The sequence below is a fragment of the Excalfactoria chinensis genome, chromosome Z (genome assembly GCF_039878825.1).
Source record: "Excalfactoria chinensis isolate bCotChi1 chromosome Z, bCotChi1.hap2, whole genome shotgun sequence".
Taxonomy (NCBI): Eukaryota; Metazoa; Chordata; class Aves; order Galliformes; family Phasianidae; genus Excalfactoria; species Excalfactoria chinensis.
Window position 1 is genome coordinate 22,379,604 of NC_092857.1, and position 18,905 is coordinate 22,398,508.

Below are 18,905 nucleotides of genomic sequence, written 5' to 3' on the forward strand. Positions count from 1 at the left end.
CTGAGGGGCACAACATCACTTAATAGCACGTGGCCTTTTCCAAACACCCTTTATAGAGCAGGAACTAACAATCAGTAAAATAACAAATGGGTGTTTACATTGCAATAGAAAGTTTTGTGAACAACAAGCATAGGGAACACAAAAATCAGCACAGCACATTATATGAATGTATATATGTTAAATATATCCTAATATATACCCCAATAAAACATGTCCTGATATACACATACATAAAATGTGCTGTGCTTATTTTACATGTGCATATACACATATACATATAAGTATAAACATAAATTTTTCATTACAGCAAATGGACCTCGATTATCAAAGAAGTTGTAATGCTACACAATTAGAGGAGATGATTTAAGCCATCACAAAATCCCAGCCAGAAAAATATCACTTTTCCTGCTTTCAATTTATAATTCAGTGGCTCGACTTTCATACAGCCTAGTTCTAATTAAGGGCAGAACTAATCCCCACCTTCCATTTTTTTAGGGCTATCCTTGAATTAATGCAAGAAAACAGAATCTTTACCCATTTGCTACAGAATTGATACCACTTAAACTATAATTCACACATATTACTTAATGCTAATTATTTATGTTAGTTAAAACAATGTGTTAATTAACACAATAAAGTAAACTATGGAGATGTAGTGCATACTAAAAGACACAGCTCAAATGCGCTGTGATAGATCCTAGTCCTTTTTACTGGCCTAAATTCAGATCAATTATCTGCTATGTATGTCTCACTGCAGGGAGCATGAAAAGCACCAGGCATAAACATCCTTGTATACAGCTATAACCTAATGGAAATGTCTTGTTCACAGACAGTATAGTGGGGTGTTATTTAATACTGATGATCAGTGCATTGTTAGCACAGAAGTATTCCACCTCTGCATTAAAAAATATAGCATGTTGGTAGTCCTGCCCATCATGAAAATAACACAGAAACAGACTGGAAATGAAATACACATGAAGGCACACACATATAACGACATGGATGAAGATTCATAGGAAGAAGTACTGCTGTATACAGAAGACAACTGTACTACTTCAGTTTATTCAATAAACTGAGCTGGACAACCTAGACGTCCAAGTCTGCACCATGGTGTGATTTTGTGCTGTGCAAATAACTGAGGTGTCTCAGTGGTAGATCTGGTACACCTGCACTAACAAGTCACTAAGTAGGCTTTCTGCAAGAAAACACAGTGCACTGTTTGCACTATTCAAAACCCACTTTTTAATTTGATCTGGCAGTCAAGCTAGCAGAACTCTTTGGTAAATGTACACATTCTACAGATACCCAACCAAACTTTAGAACAAACAAAACAAACATTCTGTCTAAGCAACAGTGTGCCCATCTAGAATTGGAAAGACAGCTCTGTTCACTGAAATGACTTCCAATACTGCTTCCCTGGGCTGGTCCAACATTCTCACAGACTTTCTCTTCTATGCAAACACCCCAAAAATCCTGGGATTTGTTCCATTGATTTACTTTTTGAGAACATTATGTCTATCTTTTCACATATACAAAGACATATGAAAGACGAGCAACCCTGTGCGGGAAGCATACAGTGCAACATTTTTCCCCTCCTTTTCATTAAACCACAAAGATGAAAACAATTGTAACCAAGTAGGGCTATCAAATCTAATTGTGCTTCATTTTTCATGAATCAGAACATCTGCCTCTTTGGGCAAATGTAGGAAGAAGTCCTTTGTCACAAGGCATCATCTTCTCTAAGTTACAAGTATGCCCTCTCTGAAAGTTCATCTTTCAGAAGGCTATTTTGATCCCCCAGATGTTAGCATAAGGCTTGTTGCATTAAATAATAACAGAACTCCTCTGTTGTGCTACCAAAGCTTTCTGAAACAGTACTGCGCAGAGATGATGTAAATAATGCAGACATACACATGTGTAGATATATATGTGATGTATTACTAATATACAAAACACATGATAACACAGAAAACACCTAGCTTGCTAGGATGGTTCGCAGTTCACGTAACTGAAATTAGAAAAGTGAGACAAATTACAAGTGGGTGGTACAACAGTTTACATAAATAATACAGAAGAGAGAACTGTCAGTACCTGAAAAGCTTCTGAGGACTGACACTCCCCCAGATTTCAAGATTTTTTTAATTGGTGATAATTTTAAGTAAACTCACAGAAAAATATGGCATGCAATGTGAACCACGTTCCCCGATTCTGAGTTTTAATTATCTGCACTCATAGTTGATATCACTTACAGAGAGATGCTTAAACCCTACTGGCACCAAATTCTTAAAGTAGGTTATTCCATGCGTTACAGCAGGTAATTTTCAATGAGAAGGACATAACGTTTACAACAAAAAGAAATAAAGGAAAGCAAAACATAGCACAAGAAGTCATTGACACATACACTGATGTTTTAAAGAAAGACAAGGATAATTTCCAACCTTTTATGCTTCAGTTAATACTAAGAGAGAGATGGAAATGGCAAAAAGCTACTACACAGAGAGTAATAGGCAATGGACGTTCTCAGCTAAGAAATTAAGGAGGTCACCTACATACAGTTTTATGGTTTCTGGTAAGAATCTTACTTGAGACATCATCAGTCAGCAAAGTTGAATGCTGTGTAAACTGTGAGAAGTGTAATCCTCAAGATAAAATTCAACAGCTGGAAAAAGTTTCCTTTTCATCTACAGTATGCTTGTTATTACAAAATCTGGTGTATTGGACCTAAACACAAGCTACAGGTATTGCTTGTATGGACATAAACTGATATTTGCTAACTAAGTTCACAAGTCACACATTTCACACTACATCCACAACTGAACCGTCAGGTTCAGCTCTAATTATAACATTTCTGCTGGTTTGTTGTTGTTGTTGTTGTTGTTGTTTTTTCTGCTGAGCCTTGGAAAATGCCTATTAAAATTGTGACATCTTGAATCCTATTTTTTTATCCTGAAAATTCTACTATAATCATTATTTATTTATTTATTTATTTATTTTTGCAGACACGAACACATATCTGCTTGAACATAAACTTCCTTTCAGAAAGGTTTGCAAATGGAATCTTAAAAAAATCTACTGCCTAAATAGCAACACTGGCTCCAACAGAGAAGTGATCATATTTTCTGCAGAAGGAACTGCAGCTCGCCTATGGGAATCTAGTGAAATATATTTCCTCTGTGTGACAACTCAAAGGTCTTTTTTTAAGTCTAGATGAATTGTAAAGACATTTACATGTAGGTGTAAGCACCAGTATTAAATATAAAATCAGTCATATTAAAACGATTATGCAATTATGTATTCCTTTTTTATCTTAGTGACACAATTTTACAATTAAAAATTTCTTATTAAGAAAAAAATTGTGATATTGGTCTGACAAATCTGGCACAAAATGGGCTAGGAAAATCCAGCCCAAGACTGTGATCAGCTCAAGCTGTCAAACATGAAGTTTCACAATGTAAGATTAAGAATGACATTGAGAAATTTTCCTGCCATGCCACTTTTCAGCCCATAAACTCTACTTACACACAAGTCATCATTAAAATGCTACCCTTCCAATTAAATGAGCAGAAGCTGTTTCTGCTAAGGGATCTCATTCTGTTCGCAATAGCGGTGATGGCTGCTGTACTATTGCCAAACTCAGTGTGGGCATCTGAAAGCATATGGGCACAGGCAAGCACCAGAATAAAGGACAAGTACTGCATTTTGCTTTAATGAAAACTATCATTTAAACCACAAGTGAATGAAGCACATCAACAAAGCTTTCTAAAGGTACCACTTACTAAAGTGCTTAAATTTGTCCTGTTTTGCAAATGAGCAAGGAACAAGGCTGTAGGAAATGGTTAGCATTCAAAGTACATATATCTGCATCTGGGAACACAGACAAACAGTCTTTTTTACTTCTTATGCTTTCTTATATGTCTACATACCGTAATTTGAACTGAGATCGCACTTCCCCATGTTCTATTTGAATCAATTCATTGTAACAAGCAGTTATGCTGCTATTCTCCGTGAATCGCTGGAAAACAAACCAAGAGTGCATGAAATAGAATGGAAGGTTTGTAATCTATTACTCCTGTTCTTGCATGTAGAACTCTGACATTATAAAGAGAGCTGGCAACAGGAATGATAAAGGGACATGAAAATGCGGCTGGAACATCCTTCATATGAGGAATGACTAGAGGAGCTGGGACTGGTCAGGACAGAGAAGAGAAGGCTCAGGAGAGACCTCATCAAGGTAAATAATTACTTGAAGAGAGTGAAAAGAGAGTCAGGCTCTCTTCAGCAGTGCCCAGTCTCACGGTGAGAGGCAGCGGGCACAAAATGGAGTAACACAGGTTTTTCCCAGCACCAGCTTGCCAGTGTCAGGATGATGGCTGGACTTGATGATCATAAGGATCTCTTCCAACCTAAATTATTTTATGATTCTGTGCTGTGTGGATGGCTGTGCATTGGCAAAAGTTGCCCAAAGAGACTCAGATTCTCCTCCTTGGAGATCTGCAAAAGCCACCTGGTCGTGGGCAACCAACTCTGGGCTTGGGCAAGGGTTGGGTCAGATGGACTCAAAGGTACCCTCCAACCTCAGCTGTTCTGGGGTTCTGTAGAAATGCTTTCATTGTGCTTTTTGTGTTAAGCAATCATCTATTCCATGGGAATGATTCTCTAGTCACTATGATAGTATTGCTAGCTAAATACAAAGCAAGTATAAAAGTATGCCAAAACCACAACTGTGAGCTTTGCCACTTGGTTCCAGGTGTTCAGTTAGAAATAGATAATCTAAGAAAAACCCACAAAACTAGGCTCATATGCAATCAGTAGCATTTGGAGGTTTAATTAGGAATATCTTTGCCTTAATTCAGAACAGGAATGGAACACCTTAAAATATCTATGCTAAAAATTAAAATAAATTTAACGACATTAGGCATTTCATCTGTATTCAAGTAAATATTGCAGCTGAAACTCACAAACTGTAGTAACTTTAATTCATAAGTAATGTCAGTGAGCTGTCACTTCTGAATTCAGAAGTGCAAAAGAGTAAAATTTGACAATTGTTAAGAAGACTTCTTTCAAATGGTCCAGATGGAAAGAACATCCTCTATCTGTTAGGCAGAAGCGGTTAGCAGATAGTGCTTGGTCCAGCTGCAATGAGAAACTTCACATTCATCACAAAAGTATTAGCACATTCTTTGACTGTGGTTCACGTTTACTGCTCGCTAGTAAAATTCTGCTTTGACAATTTACATCAGTGATTTGTAAATACATCTGCAGACTTTGTTTTTCACAGAAAATACTCTGTGACATCATTAGTTCTCAGAGTACAGCTGCATGCTGAGCTGAGAGCCAGCAGTCAGATCTCTGAAGAACAGAGAGCGTTGTCTGAGGAATTTGTGCTTCTCTCCTTTATGAAAAAATGTGATTTGGGAATCAACAGCTTAAGCCCAGATTTAGAGGTAACTTACCATGGGCCTACCTCACTCCTCACGTTAAGATATTAAGTATTTCTATAACTATCACTTTTCACAGCAGGAAAAAAGGCATTAATATTGATGTATTTGTAGGTGTATCCCCTCCCCAAAATATTAAAGGAGCTCTTGGGAATCATCAGCTCTAAATCTGATGTGAAAACTGAGGTTCTGTCTAAAATTCCAGAAAAAAAGTGACAGACTAATTGGCTACAGGATCAGGCTCTTTATTAATCAAGTTGAAGTTGCACTTAAAAGACAGGTACCATCAAACAGAACAATTACAGTTAGAGTTTTGTCAAGGGAAGGAGGAAGAACTAGTATGACAACTGTTGATACACTGAATCCCTAGATAATGCAAAATAAACTACTGGAAAAGATGGAGTATATAAGTAAAGTTAGGGAAGATAAAGCTGTAATTTGAGCAGCCATGATTTTTCCAAAACCATTTTATTACACTGCTGAAGAAAAGATCCCTGGATGTGCTGTCCCTCTACTTGGGGAAGGGGTTTATTTGGGGTTTTTGTATATATATATATATATATATATTTGGTTTTTTTTGTTGTTAATGGACTTAGGTCTTATAAAACCCTATTCAAGCAGAAATAGTTCCTATGCCCTCCAATCTGTGAACGCAGGATTTTTGGCATCAGGTATATTTTTAAAGGCTTGAAAATAATTATACTAGGAAATTGTTACATGATGTAAGCACCATGATATACTTGGTACAGCTGAAGAGAATGCTTAGAGACTGTACACAAACCTCCTTGTTGGCCTGTCAGCACAGCTGGCAGGTGCAAAAAGATCCAACCACTTTCACTTTCCTGGAAGAAATCATGGCATTGTGATGAATGCACCTCAGCAGCACAGCATGTCCCATGCCTGTACTCAGTACTTACTGCATCTGAAGCTATAATCTAGCCTGCTAAATACAATGCATTGCAGGTTTTCTTTTAAGGGAACACGAGACTTGAGAAGAAATTGACTTCACTGTGAGAAACATTAAAACCTTTTTTTACGTGTGTGTGTGAGAGCTATACTAAGAAATGCTATCAACCTTGAGCTGACCTTCCTTTTAGTCCCTGTTTTTCCAGCTATCAGAACACCTCAGAAACCCTTAATTCTTTTGCCCTGCCAGTACCCTTGCAATAGAGGCAATTACCTCTTTCTGGCCATGTTTCACAATGGTGACTCAGGTGCATATTCTTTTTGCAAAGAAACTCAGGCTAAGTATGAATTAGCTCAGATACTAGACTCAGCATGAAACAATAGGATAATGTTCCTATCCTAATGTATCCTGATTGGGAAAATTCTTGTAACTATATATATTTAATCCCCTCTAACTACAGAGCCTACTGATGAACTCATATTCAGTATATAACCTTTCTAATGAAAGCTAGCTTTAACATTACAGATGTTTTATGTTACATTAGCAAACATTAATGACTACCCAAAGCCACTCAAACAAAGGCTGTAAGATAGTATGAAACTGAAGCTAGAAAGAACCAAGAATCACTGCACTTCACTAGAAAGGCATTTTAAGAAACAGAGAGAAACAATTATTTCCTTCTCTGATTTCTTCTACAGGACAGCTTATAATGCTCTAAATAGAAAGGGTTCACACCTATGTAACAACTCAATTCAAGCATCACTGAAAAAAACAACAACAAAACATTGTCCTTTTTCAGTTCAGCAGGAGCAGGACTAGGCTGGTACTCCTTTCAGAAAAGATTCCTAACAGTGTCATGCACACAGACATGTCTAGATGGCTAGGCACACATTAATTAGGGTGACACGACATTGATTTTTAAATGCACTCATAAACAAAATCCACTCACCATCTGTCCAGACCACATGAATTTAATCACGGAATCATTAAGGTTGGCAAAGGTCTCTAAGATCATCCAGTACATGGATGGCATCCACCTACCATCAATCCTGTTCACTAAACCATACTCCTTAGTACTGCATCTACCCTTTCTTTAAATACCTCCAGGGGCAGTGACTCCAGCACTCCACTGGGCAGCCTGTTCCAGTACTTCACCACTATTTCTGAGAAGAAATTTTTCCTAATATCCAACCTGAACATCTGCTGGTGCAACTTGAAGCTTGTTTGTCCTCTTGCTGCTACCTGAGAGAAGAGCCATTCCCCTGCTTATTCTGGAAGGGCTACCTAGATCACAAATCCTCTTATCTCATATGCTTTTCCAATATGCTGCTGAAAACAAGTGTACCAGTCAACTGTAACTACTGACTCATAAATACATTTTTAACAGAAGCAAACATATAGTTTACAAGGAGGATTCACTTAAATATGAGGAAGTAGAAGCGCCTGCAATTTACAAAGCAATCACAGTTACTTTATTAAATACATAATATATGAAGGAAGACATACCCTATCAAAGCCTGCATCAAGAAGGGGAAGAACAGAAGTCTCTTCTTGATCAGCAGATCTACAAGACAAAATGCTGGTCACACAATACACAAGAACTAGATGGCATCAATTCAACAGTTATCTAAATATAATGCAGTACAAATACTCTTGCATAAAATACACACAACAAATCATGATACTACAGAAGTTGATCTTCTGAGTGTCTGTTGAAGATGATACAGACTTTTATAGATATTTGCAGCCTTTACTATGGCCAGAAAATAATTTCTACAGCAAATTCGACGGGTATTACACAGAGGTCCCTCTTCTCTTCATAGACACACAGGGGTGTTCCAACAAATAAATAGATAGATAGATGAACAAAAATAGGATATCCTGTGATATCCTACAAGAAAGAAGCTAAAATAATGCAATTAAGTAAAATGTGAAACAAGCTATAAGGTCTTGTTAAGCAGCAAACATAATCTTTTCTAATCTTGGCAGATCTGTTGTTCTCCTGCTAACTCAATTTGCTAACTTTCTAATCGAACTAGGAAATCAACAAAATTAGAATGGATTTAGCAGTACGTAGAAGTATTAACAATGATGGGAAACCACTCTTTTTCTAAGGTATTTGATAAACCATGTATTTAAGTCAGTAAAAATGCATGGAGTATGAATTATTCAATAAGGATTTCAGGACAATATAATACCAAGTTTAGTACCATCAGAAATAAAATTTACTCCATTACCTAGTTACCTAATAACCACAGCATGTTATCTGATCTAGTTATTTCCTTTACAACACAACAAACAGCATTCTATTCTTTCATTTTAAAAACAATCTATTTTTATTTTTATTTTCAGTATGTAAGCCACTTCATAACAATTCTCTGAAGTCAAGGTGATATATTAATGTATATGAAAGGAAGTTATTGAATACTTAAATAGACCACATACATCACCTAACCATTTCAGGAAAAAAACTAACATTAAACTTATTCTGTAAGTTTTTAAACTTAAAGAGTTTATACCTTATCTACAGGATACCTTCTGTTATTAGCTAACTTTTGTATCTCATCCTTACAGAGCAAAACAAAAATATTTCACAACACAGAGTAAAACGTACGTGCGTGGAACCACAGCAAGTATTACAGTGTGTTCTGATGGCTTTGTGGCACGAATAGACCTAAGAAAACAACATTTTCTCAGTTACACCACATACTTTCTCAGTGTTACACACAATGTCTTCACAGGCAATACAAATGAAAAACAGTACTGGAAGAGTCCACTGAAGTGTGAAAATAGGACCAAGTGGTCCTCACTTAGACATTCAATTTCTTTTGGTATCAGCCTCCTCAGAATCTGCACAATACAGTGAAATACAGAGACAACAGCTCCAAATACTCTTCAAACCTAGTAAAGGTTTGTCCTACTTACCTATGTAATGGCAGGACAGGCTGCCCTGAAAGCAGGGGTTGACAAGATGCAATGTCTATACAGTGCACTCCCAGTATCTGTTAGTTCAACAATTAATTAAACAAGAATCTCCACCACCTTCTCCCACCTTCACAACTGTCCTTTTAGATATTTTAAAGTCTTCTTTAAGGTGTACAAAGTGCTCTTGGGGCACAATAGAAGGAAAAGAACGTATAGCAAATACACGTCCCTGTAAAGAACTATCAATCACCACCATGGTAAGCAAAATATCATCACTTTATGTTACTGAGAAACTGAAAATGAACGCAACCATGAACACTGCATTTATCTTTCACCAGCAAAACAGTATTTTTTTCAAACATGTCACTCTCCCCTGAACAAAGAGTTGTCATATTTATGTGCGTTTCTTTTAGAGTCACTTCCATAACCTCAAATGTGTGAACTTTAAAATATTCATCATAAACTACAGCAATTTCAGTTCACGTGGGACTGAGAAATGTAGCATGCTACAGTAAAACTGCACCCTGATTTTCCATTTCCACAGTACAGAAGGGTGATGTGAACTTTTGTGAAGAGCTCGCACTGACGTGTGCCTGATGTAGAGGACAAAGAATAGCATTAGTTTCAAGCCTTGCAGCTTAAAACCTTGTTATGAAACTAACTCAGGAAAGGAGACTCAGGGAGAAGCAGATACAGAAAGCACAGAGTGATTTTACAACAGCTGTGGCTTATGCCCTGAATGTTGCTCATGATTTGAAGAGAGAATTCTACAGGTCAAATGCCACACTGGCCAAAAGCTTATTTTTCAAATTGTACTCCTCTTAGAGAGGTAAGAAAACCTCTTGTACTCAAATTTCCATTTGTGCATTCTTTTTTATTATGATTTAATTTTCTTATTATCAAGAGTATGGATTTTGTACAACATATTCCAGAATTTAAGAATAGCCTAAGGTCCTTTAGTTACCTGCAGATATCTTCTGCATCAAAATATCTGGAGTTCCTGTGATCTATTACAATTATTTCCTGGTGCTTATCAAGGAAACATTCAAGTGCTGACTCTGGGGTCCGGGCAATGTTGCAGCTGTAACCAGCTCTGTCGCAGGCCCACCAGAAACCATCACTTTGGTTGTCTTCTTTTGCAAAGATCAGCAAAACCTGCAAAGCATGCAAAGCATAATCATGAGTTTAAACATACCGAATAGTTATTGACATGACAAAAATCTTAACCACTTCTACTATCTGAAAGATCAAGTCCATTCTGAAAGTGAAAATATATTGGACTGCAGGTGGCAAAAGGGCTGGCACACTGTATCACTTTATTAATAGAGTGATTATCAACATAGAATTAACTGTGTAGGACTGATATTTACTGCTTTTGAATAAGCTGTGATTGCTCTGGGTATAATCGTGTTGGCAGGTGAGAGGTTACCTTGCTGTGCTTGTTCTTTGAGCATCATGGCTTCAGGAACACTACTACTATTCAGGCTGTTTTGATGCACATGCGCCTATCTAAACAGCCTCCAGGCTCACTGAGTAGACGTTCAGACATCATTCCATTCTCAGGTTGTCCGAGTTACAGCCATTTTAAATTGTAAGGAATTTTCTGAAATGTAACAGCCTTTTTCTTTCAAAACTGACAAGAACAATAGACAAACAGGCATGGACAGGGCTGGGTAGTAGGAAAAGAATGGTTCAGATGTTGCAGCTGATCACTAGCCATGCCACTCCGTGTGGCAGACTAAAAAAACACATTAAATTAATTAAAAAAATGCTGTGAGAAAGAAAGGCCTTTAAGAAGTCAAAAGTTCACCTGTAGGTACTCACATTGAACAAAAAGGCGGAAGACTGAGGATAACCTATACACAAAGCAAAATCCTGCTCATTTTACAAACAAAAGAAACCCCCAAATTCACTGGAACAATCTGAGCAAAATTCCCCAGAAATGTTCACACGGAATGTTAATAACCTTTAATCAACATCATGTGATGTTGTATGTCTGTGATGATAGCACTGCATGAAATTCAGCACCATCAGCCTAGAAACTAGACAGCACGACCATAGCCTTTCTTTTATTGTGAGCTGTCTGGAACAGTGAATTCTACACAATTAACAGAGCCATTAATGTTACTGAGACAGGACTATCATTTAAGATTTCATTAAAAAATAGTAAAAAAAATTATATGTTTGGAATTTCAATAAATATTAAGAAATACATCTGAAAGCTTTAATTTATAAGTAAGAGTACACTGGGTTACTGCCACTCATCATCCAACATAGCAACTGCCACTCTACCTAATCCATAATCTCTTCCAGTCATCAAACATTCAAGAGCAGTTACACGGTTCAGCTGTAGACCTTTGCATATACTCTGGTAAAGTAGCTTCTCTGATTCAATCCTCTGTTTGGCTCCAGTTGCTGTCAGTGAACACGTTTTTCACTGAGCACATTTTGATGTCTTTCCTCTCTCAAAATTCCCAATTTGGAAATACAAGATTGCAAAATTCAGCCATCTACCACATCCAAAATACTGAAGTTTAATTAAACCACCTGATCCCCCAGTGGAAACTAACTATCAGTGTGTGAATTGTTCGAAAACGTTAACTTTGAAAGGTACCATAAAACATTACCACCATGCCTGCTCATTAAAATTTCTATGAAGCTTACTATAAAGAATGAAAACACAGCAAAACTCGAATTATGGAAGCTAATGCTCCCAAAATCAAATACAGCAATCTGTGTAAATCTGACCAACAGGAAATTGAACTTCATCTGCATTTCTTGATGGGAAACATTTATCTGTTTTTGGTATATGGCTTGTTAGCTTTCCTGTAAATAGATCGTTTTTACCCAGTGCTGCTTTGGGGTAGGAATACCACAGACCTTTCCTGCTGAGATAATTTTTTTGGTGATCTACTGGAATTCCTACCACATTTTTCTGGATTTGTTTTCCACAGCTATTGCATGTCTTGTTCCCAGTTTATCATGCAAATGCAGAAAACAGACAAAGATCTGCTTTGAAAATCTCAAAATGCAGCCCAGCTGAGCACAGGTGCAGATATATCAGAAGGAAACAATGAGAAAATCAGAAACAGATCTCAAGAAGTCATAAAACATGATACCAAAACCTTCTTATGCCCCTGCACGTATCCCAGTGAAATTATTTTAATAGCGTCTTTAATATATCCAGGGGGATATTGTGTGAAACCTTCAATGGGCAGGACAAACAATTAGATGCTGGGCATCATTAACACTTTGATTGTGGCTAAGAGGGAAGATCATCATGATCAGAACAGGCCTGGAGTTCAGCATCAACACTAATGTGAAAGTGAAAATGACCAATGACTGTCACAAGAGGGAAGAAAATGAAGTATTTGATGGGGGGACAGAATTAGGCAGTAAAACAAAGTGAGTAAATTATGACAGGTGGCAAACAAACTCTACAGCAGTTCTCTGGAAGGAAGCAAGAGGTATTTGCTTAGACCAAACAAGAAAGAAATTCACTTATTAGTATACAAGACATGGACTATGGGAAAATAAAAGAGTAAGCATTCCAGTTTGTGTATTAAAGCCATAAGTGAAGAAAAGCACCACAGTAACTGCAGGAAACAACCACATTCACTTCCAGTATACAAAATTCTGTGAGGAGATGATGACAAACTTCAACTCAAATGCCAATAAAAGCTTTAGGATTGGTAATTACTTTAATTTCTGTGCCTTCCTTGCTTTCCTCTCTTTCCCACTCCAAACTCTTAACTGATTGGTCATTAGGGAAACTACAGCTGATACATGATTTCACTCTAATACAACATAAAAATAACAGAACAAGAGTTTTTTGCATTATTCATTGCTTTAAAAGACATCCAGATTGTATGTTGAAATATAACATAGTCTGACCTTCTGTCTCTGGCCTTACTGTAATAATCATTAAGGTTGCAGATAGAAATTGTCTTCCCATTTTGCAAAGTTGTCCCCAGAAGTTGGTAACAGGTTTTTACCTATGGTCTGATGTCACAAACCAAGCTCTCGTTAATCATCAGCTGAAAAGGTTCCCATCCAATCCATCTGACTTCATGTGAAGGCATTTGATACAAGCCAACTCTTTGGCCATTAAGGAATTATCTCCTCTATCAAAAGCATTAAACGAAACAGAAGTTCCTGATCATATTCACTGATTTTTCCTGACAATCACTTAGCCTTTTCTCCCAGTCTTTACATCACGTAGGGCACGGACTTAAAAATCATATAGGAAAGTCCCATATACAAATCTCTGTCAACCCTAGTAAACAGTTCTGCAAATGAGTACAGTATTTCTTTTTCATATGCACTAGATGTTAACACATCTTTCTCTCATGTCACTGGGGGAAGCAGCACATTTATAACAAGGGCTGCTCTGAAAGTAATGCCTCTATTTTGTGATGTTGGCCCATGACATCAGAAGCAGATGTTGGTGCTCTGGCAATAAAGGATGAACCTTCCTGGCAGTATTCCTTTATATTTTGTTGCCATGTGACAGATGGCAGCAGAAGGACACTGACGAAATCATGTCTGACATAGAAGTGTATATGAAGCAAAGGTGATTCACTGAATTCTTCCAGGCAGAACAAAGAAAATGATGTTCATTGACCCACTGACATCCATTGATGCTGTGCATTCATGGAGACCAAACAGTGGATGTGGGAACAGTGAGGCAGTAGGAGATATATTTCAGCAGTGGTGACAGCAACATGAAAGACATGCCACATTCTGGACAGACACACATAGCATTCGCACCACAAAATGAAGAACATTTTGATCAGCTCATCTGTGTGAACTGGCAGTTTATGGCCTGGGAATTGTGTTGAGAGATGAATAGCAGATTCAGTATGTTGGAAACAATGGTGTCAGTGTTGGGATATCGCTATGTTTTTGCCAGGTGGGTTCCACTAATGCTTGCACGGGAAAAGAACAAACATATGCAAGTTTTTTCAGGACCTACTGAACCAATACAAGGCCGAGGGTGACAATCTCCTGGACTGCACCACTCACTACTGGTGATGAGATGTGGTGTCACCACTACAAGACAGGATCAAAACGGCAGTCCATAGAGTAGCAATATGGGAATTCCCCACTGAATAAAAAGTTCAAGACGCAGCCCTCAGAAAGTAAAGTGATGTGCACTATCTTTTGGGATAGAAAAGGGGTGATCTTTTTGGACTTCCTGGAACCCACACAAACCATCAAGTCTGACTGCTACATCATGATGCTGACTAAGCTGAACTTCCAGAGTAGTGCCTGAGAAAAAGACAACCTTTCTCTTGCAACACAATAATGCCAGGCTCCATACAAGTCTGAAGGCCATGGAGCACACTGACAATTTGGCTGGACTGTCCAACTGTGTTTACTGCGTAGTCCAGATTTGGTGCTTTCTGACTCCTATTGGTAAAGCTGATAAAGGATGAACTGCATGGTCAACATTTTCCTACCAACACCATCACAGCAACTGTGAAACAGTGGGTCACATCCACTGGTGTGTACTGTTACAAGTGCAGTCTGCAGGCTCTTTTTCAATTAAAATGCACATCTAATGGTGGAGAATATATTGAAAAATAGTGTTTTGAAGCTGGGGATTTGCACTATCAAACAGTGTTATTGTGCTCTTTGTATCTGTTGTGTTCTCCATGGAGATCAATAGGAGGCATTACTTTCAGAGTGACCTATGTATGTACATCTTTCTCAGTCACTTCTAAGGTCTCACAACCCAACTATGTCAATCTGTAAGCCTTTGTACAAAATCTGGGCAGACACATAAGCTGCATTCTGGGAGGGCATTTGGAAGGTAGAAGCTGGTACGAACCAAAACATATTTGTCCTCTAAAACAGATGGTCATAAAATCTGAGGAGAAATCTATTAAATGGTTTATGGCAAGTCATAGTCACAACAAAGGCCACCTGCCAGACAAAAAAATACAATCCATTTGCCAGCTGGCATAGGTCCGGTGCCAAACAACAGTTTAAAACATGCACAAGCATACAATGAACATTGCTAAGAAAAGCCCTGGTGACAACTGTTTTAGCAAAGTGAATTATCTTATCAGACAATTAAGAACACGATTAAGCACCACATAAAGATATTTAAAATGGGACAGTTGGTGGCTCTTTGCACTTCACTGAGAAATACAGACCTCTATCATCAAGATGGGATGAAAGATTAGCACACATTATTTAAATGAATAGGTATGTGCCATCCTTGCCAAAAAAGCTGAGGTCATGTAACTTGTTCCATAGAGAAAATGAGTTTATATAAAGTATTTTCCTTTAAGTACAAATAATTTAGCATATGGTGAAGTCTTTACAAAATATGCTTCATGTACAAGTTTTACTTAAGGCCTGATTTCAGCCTTCCGGTACCTGAAGGGAGTCTATAAATGGGAGAGGAGTTAACCCTTTGAAAGAGTAGATAACAGCAGGACAAGGGGAAGTGGTTTTAAGCTGAATGGCGAAAGATTTAGGTTGGATTTCAGGGGGAAGTTCTTTAACATGAGAGTGGTGAGGCGCTGGCACAGGCTGCCCAGAGAGATTGTGGATGCCCCGTTCCTGGAGGTGCTCAAGGCCAGGTTGGATAGGTTCCCGGGCAGCCTGGTCTAGTATTAATTGGGGAGGTTGAGGCCCTGCCTGTGGCTATTCTGTGGTTCTGTGATTTCTGTAGCACAATTTGTCTCTTCACTAATAAAGGAACAAAATAACAGCCACACCTAACTAAATATAAAGATGAATTTCAAGAAGGTTTCTAAACAAAACCCAGAACAATTTCCCTTCTTACGTGGAGAACTATTACATGGTTAAATTGTCTAATAACAGCAAATACATATAGTATATTTTTGCAAATCAAATTTCTACAAATAAAATAAATTGTGCCATAGCCAATAAGTATTCCTATTTGAGTATTACCTTGAGCATCTTGCTGCAGATTATTGCAGTCAACTGAGCATTTTCCATAAGAAGTTACACGTATTTATGTTGAAATCACTTGCTAAAATTAAGATTGGTCTACTGCTGACCCAACATTATGCAGTCTTTTTATGACATACACTATGACATCCGTTTCAACAGATAAAGCCACTGTCAAGACTTAATTATAATTATTATTATCATATTTAATACAGAAAGAAAAAATTAAGGCTTCGTGATAAAGGTATGCAGGATTTTTTGACCTCAGGATCAGCACAGCATGTCTTCCATGTGTGGGTTTTCCTACTTGTAGGCAGACATGGCAAGAATAAAAATAAGCAAACGCAGAAAGAGTGACTGCTAAATATCTCTGCAATTTGCAGTTGACTGATGAAGAGAAAAGGTAAATTCTTACAGATGCTGCTTCACAGAAGCAGTATTAAAGATTACACTATATGTTAAAAATAATGCTCTTGGCATCCCTCTGTTTACAGACAGAGGTAAAAACTGTATAAAAACAGTGCTAAATATGGGTAGAGCTGTTGCTTCTGAAGACAAAATTCAATGTTCTTGTAGGAACAGATGTGACTTCTTGCATCTGTGACCTGCAAAAGCACAGTTCTCTGTCCTGCTGTTCAAAATCCAGCAAAACTTGCCTGATACCTAAACTATATAATACTGCTTTCTGCTATGGAATATCAGAACTCAGCAGTTTTTAACATCCAGAAACAGCTGTTTTCCTTGCTAAAGCACACACACATGGACACACTCCTGCTGACAGGATGCAAAATAAATGATCTGATGTTAATGGAAATTTGAGCACCTTTTTTTACCAAATTAATTTACCCACTGGTCTCTTCTCAAGTACTCAGATAAACTGAAACACCAAGTGTCCAACTCACAGTCCTTGCAGAAGTAAAATGAAAACATTATGCATAACCATGAGGGTTATGCCTTAATTTCTTCACCCATTAACACTGAATTGACTGTATCAATAAACTGAGAGAACATCTTACCTGAACCGGATCCTGTGTCAGTCTCATGGGCCCAATTTGTACCTCTGTAGCTGAAGCCTGCTAAGTAAGAGTAATAGAGATTTTTTTCCACTCTACTTCTCAACAAGATAGCATTTTGCAAGCAAGAATGAAAGATCAAACATAGCCAGTAAGACTCTCAAAGGAAAGCCATACAACCTGAAGCCTTTATTCAGCTGCTTTAAGCGTAGCTTTGATAACACATAACCCCACTCACAATTTTGTTTCATTTCCTTCTAAGTTAAACATTGTAGGGTTTAACACAGTAAAAATCTAACCACCATCTTCCTCCTTCTCCAGAGCACTTTGATTACAAAGGACTTTTATTTTGTTTAATACTATGGAAAACTATTATTTTTCTGGCCAAATATTGCCTTATTCGTTTGAATGCAATACGCACCTTCAAGATCTTTTGATGTATAGTGAGAGTAATATTTTAATATGTTTGGTTAGAAAAAGAGTTTTCAGACAAGTCAATTTGTTTGGATTATAGATTTAAAAATATTTTCCAGAGCTGTAGCCTTTAATTTACAGGGAAACAAACAAACAAACAAACAAAAAACAGCAAAAAGCAAGGAAACAACAACAACAACGATAACCCTAATCAGGGTGTTTTCAGAAGACTTGAGAGCACATCACAGTTTAAAACTACAGCAACAAAATCAGCAAACATTGGCTTTGGCTGCTTTGTTGCCCTTTTTCCTAATAGCTGGACTACCTTCATGCTTCTTGTGTTATGATACATTTCAATATACTGCTCCTGTAATGCTGATTTGGTTCACTTCAGATTAGTTGCAGAGTGTTCACAAGCAACTGAACATGTCTGTGTCCTCCCACACATGTATGTACTTGAACCCTTGGAATATTGCTCTCCTCATGCTTCAGAGGATTGCTATCAAGTTAGTAGTACCTGAGAGAGCAGGTTCACTGCTTTCCTGATATTGATTACTCCATGTGGTTGGGGTAGATAGTCCAAGCAACTGTCCTGCAGGTCAAGTGTTTCAACAACGCCATAAATGCAGGCATATTTCCAGAACTTTCCTTGACTTTCAGGAATCCTGGATTCTTATTTCTGCTTCATTTTGCTGTGTACTGCTTGTTAGGTCAAACCTTTTACTTGGGTATTACCCTAACCTTAAATATACTAATTTTTCAAAGGACTTTGTCTAAATATTCAATATGGATGAAGTTATTAGGATTTGGTTTTTTTCCTTGGAGAACACACCAGTGTTGTAAGAAATCAGAAGCTTTGCCTTGCTCTTGAGACAGTGGAATTATGCTTAGTTACAAATGATATGTTGGACTTTCATGCAGTCCTGAGCACTGATCCTTCTGAGTCCCATGTATGCCAGAAGGTAGTAGCAGGTAGTTCTCCAGAATATTAAATCACAAAGCCTCGCCACTGTTTTCCAAAGCAAAAATTGCCTCCAGTATCAGAATAGTTAACCTTTCCACACACAAGAGCTTCACTTCCCACTTGATCTCCTGCCATATTGGAAGGGAACATAACGCAAGGAAGGATTTTAGAACAGAAATGGAAGTTAACACTGATCATAAGCCATGAAGTAATTAGTAAACTTGGGAAAACAGAGTTCTCTCAAAGCTCCCAGCTCCTCTACCCTCACAAACAGACAAAAATCAGAAAAAATTATGTTCATATTACAGTGCATTATT

General features: G+C 37.7%; 1 protein-coding gene across 3 annotated transcripts in view; it reads right to left on the minus strand.

Annotated features, from left to right (window-relative positions):
* The window catches only part of PDE8B (phosphodiesterase 8B), a 70,847-nt gene that overhangs the window by 23,581 nt on the left and 28,361 nt on the right, over positions 1–18,905 (minus strand). For 2 of the 3 annotated variants that reach the window (XM_072358881.1, XM_072358879.1), the window contains exons 2-6: positions 17,214–17,273; positions 10,235–10,425; positions 8,960–9,019; positions 7,852–7,909; positions 3,924–4,012 (exon numbers count right to left, since the gene is read on the minus strand). In XM_072358881.1, the coding sequence (XP_072214982.1) occupies positions 3,924–4,012; positions 7,852–7,909; positions 8,960–9,019; positions 10,235–10,425; positions 17,214–17,240 (425 nt within the window). In that variant the 5' untranslated portion in view covers positions 17,241–17,273. The remainder of the gene's footprint in view (positions 1–3,923; positions 4,013–7,851; positions 7,910–8,959; positions 9,020–10,234; positions 10,426–17,213; positions 17,274–18,905) is intronic. The other variant, XM_072358880.1, reaches the window with a different exon arrangement.